General features: G+C 51.0%; 1 protein-coding gene across 2 annotated transcripts; it reads right to left on the bottom strand.

Annotated features, from left to right (window-relative positions):
- Window positions 1–2,654: 2,654 nt before the first annotated feature.
- LOC133767674 (apolipoprotein F-like) lies at window positions 2,655–4,064 on the bottom strand. Of its 2 annotated transcripts, none has more exons than XM_062202105.1 (2): window positions 3,891–4,064; window positions 2,655–3,781 (listed from the first exon to the last, which is right to left on the bottom strand). In XM_062202105.1, exon 2 carries the CDS (start codon window positions 3,757–3,759, stop codon window positions 2,995–2,997), a length of 765 nt encoding a protein of 254 aa, XP_062058089.1. In that variant the 5' UTR covers window positions 3,760–3,781; window positions 3,891–4,064; the 3' UTR covers window positions 2,655–2,994. The 2 variants fall into 2 exon arrangements, with proteins under 2 accessions (XP_062058089.1, XP_062058090.1); XM_062202106.1 differs by having other exon boundaries at window positions 3,945–4,064.
- Between the last annotated feature and the right edge of the window lie 6,095 nt (window positions 4,065–10,159).

The raw sequence follows: 10,159 nt of genomic DNA, 5'->3' as shown, positions 1-10,159 counted from the left end.
CTTTGGGTTTGACAGACCAGCTCTGAGCAACGAAGTACAAAGATATGCCTGGGTTTGTGGCAGACTGCCACACCTGGCCACAGCTGGACCACGTTCGCTATGCACTGCTTCTGCTCATGCCTCCAGTGTATGGTGGGGAAGGCACATTTGCTCTCCCTGGATCAAGCCGAACCTTGCCTAGCAGCAGCACAAGACAAACCAAGGTATTCCCTTGGGAAGCTCCACCTGTCCTTATGGTACCTGGTATCTGGTTAAAGAAAACCTGCATGGCTTTTTCACGTGGCCCGGCCTGGAGATGAAGTTATAGAGTCCAGAAATTGGCTGCTCCAGGGCAACCTTCAGTGTCAGGTCTGTCAGGATCCTTAGTGGAGGGAACCAGTGGGTGAGGCCAGGCAAGACTTTTGGAGCAGGGTCTGCCATTGTTGTACCTGAGCAAGTGTGAAAAAAGGAGCACCACACATTGATAAAATTTGATGGTCCTTTATTGCCGATGGTGGAGAATGGGCTCATGCCCTAAAGAACTCTCGACCCTTAGGCCAGCGCCGTGGCTCAATAGGCTAATCCTCCGCCTAGCGGCGCCGGCACACCAGGTTCTAGTCCCGGTCGGGGCGCCGGATTCTGTCCCGGTTGCCCCTCTTCCAGGCCAGCTCTCTGCTGTGGCCCGGGAGTGCAGAGGAGGATGGCTCAAGTGCTTGGGCCCTGCACCCCATGGGAGACCAGGAGAAGCACCTGGCTCCCGCCTTTGGATCAGCGCGGTGCACCGGCTGCAGCACACCGGGCACAGCGGCCATTGGAGGGTGAACCAACGGCAAAGGAAGACCTTTCTCTCTGTCTCTCTCTCTCACTGTCCACTTTGCCTGTCAAAAACAAAAACAAAAAACTCTCGACCCTGAAACCCAAAGCAACAGGGTTTATAAAGGCAAAAACCACAAAATCAGGAGGGGAATACATGGTTGCTAGGATCAGGGGGAATACATGGTTACTGGGGTCAAGCTGACCTAAAACCTATGCGAAACTAGTATCAATAATAATCTTGACATTAGCAGTTACAATCTTAACAATGTTAATTATAATCTTTTTTTAATTAATTAATTTTTTTGACAGGCAGAGTGGATAGTGAGAGAGACAGAGAAAAAGGTTTTCCTTTTCCGTTGGTTTACCCCCCAATGGCCGCTGAGGCCGGCGTGCTGCGGCTGGCGCACCGCGCTGATCTAAAGCCAAGAGCCAGGTGCTTCTCCTGGTCTCCCATGTGGGTAGAAGGCCCAAGCACTTGGGCCATCCTCCACTGCACTCCCAGGCCACAGCAGAGAGCTGGACTGGAAGAGGATCAACTGGGACAGAACCGCTGCCCAGACCAGGACTAGAACCCGGTGTGCCGGCGCCGCAGGCAGAGGATTAGCCTATTGAGCCGCGGTGCCGGCTTTAATTATAATCTTGACATTAATCCAGGTATTGGTTTTAATCATATATAGGACATAGACAAATTACATTTTTATCATTAACCCAGGTGCAGCCTATCCACTTCCAAGCTTGAGTGATCATGCTAGGGGGTTTCTATGCTCTGCCAAGTGTGATGTAGTGGACTGCTGTTGTTCAGCTGTTTCAGATCATAGTTTCAGATAAGAATCTCGGGGTGTGTAGGGGGGCACCTACCCAGAATGGAGTCTCAGGTTCTCCAAAATGGAGTCCCTACTGTCAAGGTGTTACTTCACCATAACCAAGAGCCAGGAGGGTGACTGGATCTTCAGAGATGAAGAGAAAGGCACCAAGGTCTTTGGGTCCACATGACATGACAACCGTGGGAGGCAGTAGAGGCAGGTCATGGTGGGTTTCAGGTGACGCTCAGCTGATCAGACTGTGCCAGCACAGAAGACAACACTCAAACCATTCCCCTGGGGCTATGGTCTGAAAGGAACTAGGACTCGGTTAGAGGAAATCTCACCCATCAACTCTCAGCTTGTGTTCCTTTTTATTTTTTTAAAGCATCTCTTTATTTTCATTTTATTTGAAAGAAAGAAACAGAGAGATCTTCAATGTGCTGGTTCACTGTCCAAATGCCTATAACAGCTGGGGCTGGGCCATGGCAAGACCAGGAGCCAGGAACTTCATCTGGGTCTCCCATGAGGGTGGTGGGGACTCAAGTACTTGAACCATCATCTGCTGACTCCGGGGTGAGCATTAGCCGGAAGCTGGAGTTGGCAGCAGAGCGGAGGCTCAAACCCAGGCACTCTGATATGGAATGTGGTGTCTCAAGCAGGTGACTTAATGGTTGTGCCAAACACCCAGCCTTTGTGTCCTCATCAGGAAGTAGGAATGAGACCTAGTTTTTTTCTTGGGCTCCCCATGCCGGATCAGCAGAGCCCTCCTCTGCTGCACTGCCCTGCATTACCATGCAGCCCCGCGAGTGAGAAGTGAGACTAGATCGGCGCAGGCCCTGTGCCCAGTTCCCTGCCCCATGGGGGTGGGGATGGGGATCGCTGTCCCTGATGATCAGTAAGGGACATGATCTCCACAGATATTTGCCAATTTGTAATGACTGCTCGAACCTTCAGCCTCAGAGGATGCACACACCTCCTATGTGTCCCTGCCAGCTTCCATCTGCGGCTCACAAAAGGGATCCCCAGAGATCCAGACTTGAGATCAGACAACCATGATTCTGACGTGCAAACAGCTATTTATTTCTTCTTCCCAGTTACAAACATTCACGTAAGCAAGCTCCAGCGGCCAGCTGGGGGGCTACAAAGCACCAGGCAGATGAACGGGGAGATCACAACAGGCTTCATGCATAGTACATAATCAATCCGCAGTATTTAACAACTGGAAGGAAGAGAAACTGGGAGAAGAAATAGGGGCTAGGACCTACTAAGAGAGGAGCAAGGCTTGTTACGGTCACAATGGGATCAAATGAAGAACAAACATCTGTCCTAAACTCTCCCTGTGCACGGGCCTGTCAGAAACATCTGAGAAAGTAAAGGTGATGCTAGGAGGCCCTCCTTATCCAAAATAAGTCTGGAAAAATTCCTTTATCATGTCCACTATAACACGCTTCCACATGTACATGATTCGAATGGCAAAGCTTGTCTGCTCTTCTATAGGCATTGTGTAGTTCCTAACTTCAGGACTTTTTATCAGCTCTTTGGCCACTTCTTCCAAATGCTCCCAAGACTCTTGCGTGCACTTCTGGGTGACGTTGAGAGCCGCAGTTTTCAGCTTTGCTGCCAGCTCGGTGGCAGGAAGCTTCTCAGCAAATTCCGCAATCAGTTCCGAGGTGTCGTGGAGCATCCACCCGTATCGGGAGGAACACGCCTCAGGGAGAGGAGCTGAGCGCTGGGCCCGCCTTGGCTCCCCTGGGGAGCCCCCCAGATCCCTCAGAATGACCTGTGTGCTGCTGATCCCGCCCCCCTCCCTGCGCTCCTGACTCTGCCGGATGAGAGTCTCGGTGATGTCCTTTGCGCCCATCCTGGTGAGCTGAAGCTGCAGGTTGCGGGCTTCCGCCAGGCAGCCAGCCTCCTCCAGGGCCACCGTCAGCGCTATCTGGGACAGGTGCTCAGGCAGAGGGGCTAAGGAGGGGACCGTGTGCAGGAGATCCTGGCAGGCCCTGGGATCTGGGAGAGGATTCTGCCTGGGGAGCGTGCTTGGCTGAGGCCCATTCTCTGTGACAGACGGCGGGGAGGTCAGGGCTCCATTCTGGGCATTTCTTGGAAAGGCCACCACTGGGGACAGCAGGACACAGCAGAGGAGCGGCACAGCCTGGATCATGGTGGGACGGAGAACGGCCCAGCTGGAAAGAAGCAGTACCCAGGCTGGTGAGTGGGGAGAGGCTCAGGATGGAGACACCCAGGGACGAGCCAGAGCCCGGGGGTGCCTCAGCCCTTGGAAACCTCACTTACCCTGGACGTGCTTCTCCTCTCCCGCCCTCCTTAAAGACTGTGGGTGGTCCTCACCGATTCTGGGAAGATCAAGCCAGGAGATGCTGCCAGCACGCCTCTTCTCGGTGCTTCCTCAGCCTGGATGGCTGCTTTCTAGATCTCGCTTCTTTACCCCAGTCCAAACAGCTGATGCCTCTGCAAACAGCAAACATTCACAAATATTTATCCACCTCTGCTGGCCCCAGACTTTGTCCCGCTCACCTTCACCCAAGCCAACTGTCTTCTTTTGGGGCTCCTGCTTTTCCTGGGCATGTCCCAATCACCCTAAGCATTTTTCCTAGACCTAAACTTGGATCAGGAAAAGTCCCTCTAAGGGGAAGAAGGAGGCAAAAGGCAGGGACATTAATTTTATTTTCTTTTAAAAGATTTATTTATTTGAAAGAGTTGCAGGCCAGCACCGCAGCTCACTAGGCTAATCCTCCGCTTGTGGCGCCAGCACCCCAGGTTCCCGGTCGGGGCACCAGATTCTGTCCCGGTTGCTCCTCTTCCTGTCCAGCTCTCTGCTGTGGCCCGGGAAGGCAGTGGAGGATGGCCCAAGTGCTTGGGCCCTGCACCCGCATGGGAGACCAGGAGAAGCACCTGGCTCCTGGCTTCAGATCAGCGCGGTGCACAGGCCGCAGCGGCCACTGGGGGGTGAACCAACGGAAAAGGAAGACCTTTCTCTCTCTCTCTCTCTCTCTCTCTCTCTCACTGTCCACTCTGCCTGTCAAAAAAAAAAAAGAGTTGCAAAGACAGAGTGCGCGCACGATAGTGAGATGGCACTTCCATTCATTGGATCACTTCCCAGATGGCCACAACAGCCAGAGCTGAACCAGGCCGAAGTCAGGAGCCAAGAGGTTCTTCCAGATCTCCCACATGGGTGCAGGGGCCCAAGCACTTGGACCATCTTCCACTGCTTTCCCAGAAGCACCAGCAGGGAGTGGATCTGAAATGGAGCAGCTGGGACTTGAACTGGCATCCATATAGGATTCTGGCATCGCAGGTGGTGACTTAACCTACTATGCCACAATGTTGGCTCAAAGTTTTGGATCTTATCTAATTCTCCCATTTCTTTTCTTAATCTATGTTATTTAAATTGTTACTTATTTCCATTTCATCTGAAAGGCAGAGAGATAGAGAAACAGAGACAAGTAGAGAGAGATCGTCCATCTTTTGGTTCACTCTAAATGTCTGCAGTAGCCAGGGCTGGGCCAGGCTAAGACTTGGAGCCCAGAAATCAATCCAGGTCTCTCACATGGGTGACAGAGGCCCAGCTACTTGAGCCAACAACTGCTGCCCGCTAGGACGTGTATGAGCAGGAAGCTGGATTGGCAGTGGAGGAGACAAGACTTGAATCAAAAGTTCTCCGGATACGGCATGGGATGCAGACGCCCAGGCAGCAACTGAACCACTGCACCAAATGCCTGCCCCTGGTTCTCCCATGTCTGACTTGCAGTCGTCTATAAGTGGGCCTCTGTCTACCATGAGGCTTCTGGTTTTTCAGTTGGTGTCAACTTCCTCAATTTGAAACCAGCTTTTGAGAGGCATAGAATTTCCAACTCTGGTGCTATAGGAATGACAAAGAAGAGAAACCGAATATGCAGCTATGGTAGGGAGAGGAAGCAGTGGTGAGTTTGTCTCCAGGACCTAGACGTGGAGGGAAAGCAGGATGAAGACGAGGGCAGGTGCTCCCAGACTTCCTACCTTTGCTCTTGCCCTCAACTTCTACCTGTTCCCCATCAAGACTCAGCAGTTGTCACAAATGGGGTTTTGGGCTATTTCTTTTTCTTTTTAATTGATTTTATTAAAAAAAAAAAAAAACTACTTTGGTGGCCACTCCCCAAATGGCTGCAATAGCCGGGTCTGGGCCAGAGTGAAACCAGGGGCCAAGAATTCCATCCTGGTCTCTCAAATGGATGACAGGAACCCTAGTACTTCAGCCATCATTTGCTGCTTTCCCAGGTACTCTAGCAGGAAGCTGGATTGGAAGTGGAGCAGCCAGAACTCAACCTGGCACTCCATTATGGAATGGAATGCCAGAGTTCTAAGTGGGGCTTAGCCTGCTGTGCCACAACACAGGCCCCAAATCCAGACATTCTTATATGGGACTCATGTGTCCTAGCCAGCATCTTTTAATCTAAATTAATCTAAATACTAATTAAATCTACATTAATCTAAATACTCACCCCAGGAACAGCCTTTAGATCTGCAGGTTGTTGGCGTTAATTCTAGCTTTATTCATGTCTCTCCAGCCTTTGGGTAGTCACTCCCAATCAGTGTCCAATGTCCAGCACAGTGACTCCTGCATAGAAGGCCCTGAATACACATATAGATGGCTCTCAACTTCCAGTGGTTTGACATGACAATGGCAGGAAAGCTATATGCATTGTGGGGCCGGTGCTGTGGTGCAGCGGGTTAACACCCTGGCTTGAAGCGGTGGCATCCCATATGGGCACCGGTTCGAGTCCCGGCTGCTCCTCTTCCAATCCAGCTCTCTGCTATGGCCTGGGAAAGCAGTGGAAGATGGCCCAAGTCCTTGGGCCCCTGCACCCATGTGGGAGACCGGGAAGAAGCTCTTGGCTCCTGGCTTCAGATCAGTGCAGCTCCAGCTGTTGCAGCCATCTGGGGAGTGAACCATGGGATGGAAGACTTCTCTCTCTCTCTGCCCCTCCTCTCTCTGTGTAACTCAAATAAATGAATAAATCTTTATTTAAAAAAAAGCTATATGCATTCTGTAGAAACTGGATGTGGAATTCCAAATTTTCATCTTTTCTCAGGCTAGTGATATGCTATGGAGTCCTCTCTGGTGATGTCAGGGAGTGGCAGTGGACACAGCCCCCAGCCAGCCATATGAACAACATGTACTATGCAATGTGCCAAGTTACCAGGGTTTTTTAGATGTTTTTGTAGTTTGCATCCTACCATATTCTCCAAAAGATATCTAATCCTTTATTTTGAAATAGACTCTGTGTTAGCTAATTTTGCAAGTCATAGGCTGATGTAAGGTAAAACGGGTTAAGTGAGGATGTTTAGGGATAGTAAAAGCATTTTTAAAAGTATCTTTTTTAAAAAAAAATTTATTTATTTGAAAGAGTTAGAGAGAGAGGGAGACAGAAAAATCTTCCTTCTGCTGGTTCACTCCCCAAATGGCTGCAATGACTGGGGCTGGCCAGGCCAAAGCCAGGAGCAGAAGCTTCTTCTGGGTCCCCCATGTGAATGGCAGGGGTCTAGGGGCTTGGGCCATCTTCTGCTGCTTTCCCAGGCACATTAGCAGGGAGCTGGATGGGAAGTAGAACAGTTGGGACTCAAACAGGCAACTCTATGGGATGCTGGCACTGCAGGTGGTGGCTTAACCTGCTGCACCACAGTGCCAGCCCCTAGAAAATGTGTTTTAAACAGAGATGTTTTCAACTTACCATCAGTTTATCAGGATGCAGCCCACCACAGGTTGAGAAGCATGTGTGTGTGTTAAGTGGACATGTTAATGAATGTACCCTTGGAACATAAACATCCCAAGACTTTTGCTTTAAAGGAATTCAGAGTCTATGGGCAGGGAATAAAGAACAAAATGAAACGCTGTACTTTATGAGGGGCACGACCAAAGCCCAGCTGTAAGTGATCACTTGTGCTCTGGAGTGCAGAGTCACAAAACTAAACCACATCTGGGCTGATTCATTGTCTTTTTAAAAATTTTACTTGAGAGTCAAGGAGACACAGAGACATAGGTCCCATCTGCTGGCTTATTTTTCAAATGCCTGCAATGGCAGGGGCTGGCCTAGGCTGAAGCTGGAAGCTGTGAACTCAACCAGGTCTCCCACATGGGCGGCAGGAACTCAGCTACTTGAGCCATCACCTGTGCATCTCAGGGTCTGCAGTAGCAGGAAGCTGGAGTCGGGAGCTGAAGCCAGGCACTCCAACATGGGATGTGTGTGGCCTAACAGCATCTTAACTGCAACACTAAACCCCTGCCTCTGAGCTTTTTTTTTTTTTTGAAAAAAAGATTTCTTTATTTGAAAGGCAGTGATAAGGGAGAGAGGGAGAGAATCTTTCCATCTGTTAGTTCACTCCCCAAGTGGTTTGTTTGTTTGTTTGTTTGTTTTTTGACAGGCAGAGTAGACAGTGAGAGAGAGACAGAGAGAAAGGTCTTCCTTTTGCCGTTGGTTCACCCTCCAATGGCCGCCGCGGTAGGCGCGCTGTGGCCGGCGTACCGTGCTGATCCGATGGCAGGAGCCCGGTGTTTATCCTGGTCTCCCATGGGGTGCAGGGCCCAAGGACTTGGGCCATCCTCCACTGCACTCCCTGGCCACAGCAGAGAGCTGGCCTGGAAGAGGGGCAACTGGGACAGGATCGGTGCCCCAACCGGGACTAGAACCCGGTGTGCCGGCGCCACAAGGCGGAGGATTAGCCTAGTGAGCCGCGGCGCCGGCCTCACTCCCCAAGTGGTCTTAACAGCTGGGGCTGGGCCGGGCCAAATTCAGGAGCCCAGAACTCAATCCAGGTCTCCCACATGGGTGGCAGGGACCCAACTACTTGAGCCATCACTTTTTTTATTTGACAGGTAGAGCTAGACAGTGAGAGACAAAGGTCTTCCTTCTGTTGGTTCATTCCCCAAATGGCCGCTACAGCCGGCGCTGTGCCGATCCGAAGCCAGGAGCCAGGAGCTTCTTCCTGGTCTCCCATGCCAGTGCAGGGGCCCAAGTACTTGGGCCGTCCTCCCCCTCCTGGGCCACAGCAGAGAGCTGGACTAGAAGAGCAGCAACTGAGACTAGAACCCAGCGCCCATATGGGATGCTGGCACCGCAGGCGGAGGATTAGCCAAGTGAACCACAGCGCCGGCCCCAAGCCATCACTCTTAACTGCCACTCTGATCTGGTATGCTGGCACTGCAAGTGGCAGCTAAGCCACAGCAGTTCCAGGCCCCCGAGCTGATTCTTGAAGGATGGGGTAGGGATAGACAGAGTCCTCCAGTAGATACTGGCATAATTAGCAGCTTGGTAGCATGGAAAGGTCTGCTCTGTATTGCCGGAAGTAGCCAAGAGTGGCAACAATGTGAAATGTGGGTAGAGTCAGGCATGGCAGGGAGGCTGCAAAGACTGGCTTAGCTCAGGCAGAGCCTGTTTCTGGTCTGTCCTGGAAGAAGTGTGAAATATCAAGTGCTCTTAAGTAGCACGATTATATAATGAGAATAATTTATTTCCTTCCACTTTTTTTGAAAGGCAGAGACATAGAGATAGGCACACTGAGAGAGAGATTTTCTATCTGCTGGTTCACTCTCCAAATGCTGACAACAGCCGGGTCTAGGCCTAGACAAAGCCATAAGTCCAGAACTCAATCTGGATCACCCGTGAGGGTGGCAGAAACCCGGCTATCTGAGCCCTCACTGCTGCCTGCCAGCGTGAGCATCAGCAGGAAACTGGGATTGGCAGCATACTTGGGACTTGAACCCAGGCACTCTGCTGTGTGACACAGGAGCTCCAAGAGGCATCTTAACCACCATGCTAAATGCCTGCGCCAGAACCATGTTTTATGAAAAAACCCTCAAGCCGAATGGAAATGAACCAGAGAGAAGAAAGACTGAAGGGAAGAACTCTAGCAAGTCAGCTATTGTAAGTCTGGGTCAGAAATGAAGGGGGGGGGCACTCTGGGAGTGCAAGCAGTATATGTTTTTTTCTTGTATGGTCAGCAGCTGCCGCAGCTAAAGCAATCTTGTTTGATCTACAGACCTAGGTGGTAGAATTTTATTTATTTGAAAGGCAGAGGCAAGGAAAGAGAGGAAGCGAGGCGGGAAGAGGGGAGATATATTATCTCCCATCTGTTGGCTTGCTCCCCAAATGCTCACTTCAGCTGGCACTGGGCCAGGCTGAGGCCAGGAGGCCAGAATCTAACCCAGGTCTCCCATGAGTGCAGGGCCCCAAGTACTTGAGCTGCCATTTGCTGCCTCCCTGGTGCCCCAGCAGGACGTAGGATTAGCAGCTGAGAGGCTGGTGCTGAACCAGGAACCCTCGATATGGGATGTGGGCATCCCAAGCAGTGGCTTCACTGCTTTGCCACATCCACACCAGACACAGGGCTTCTCTTCTGGGGCCATGGAAGTGTTCTGGAATTAGACAGTAGAGATGGCTGCGCACACTGTGAGTGTACTGAAAGCTACATAACTGTATACTTTAAGATGATCAAAATGGAATACTTTACCTAAAAATAAAAATAAAAATCTGAACGAATCCGCCACCAGCAACTGGAAATGTTAGTGA

This window comes from Lepus europaeus, chromosome 10 (genome assembly GCF_033115175.1).
Source record: "Lepus europaeus isolate LE1 chromosome 10, mLepTim1.pri, whole genome shotgun sequence".
Classification (NCBI taxonomy): domain Eukaryota; kingdom Metazoa; phylum Chordata; class Mammalia; order Lagomorpha; family Leporidae; genus Lepus; species Lepus europaeus.
This window is presented reverse-complemented; position numbering and strand designations above follow the sequence as displayed.

Excerpts from the sequence above, each read along its gene's own strand:
- LOC133767674 (XM_062202105.1), bottom strand. The coding sequence starts at position 3,759 with ATGATCCAGGCTGTGCCGCTCCTCTGCTGTGTCCTGCTGTCCCCAGTG.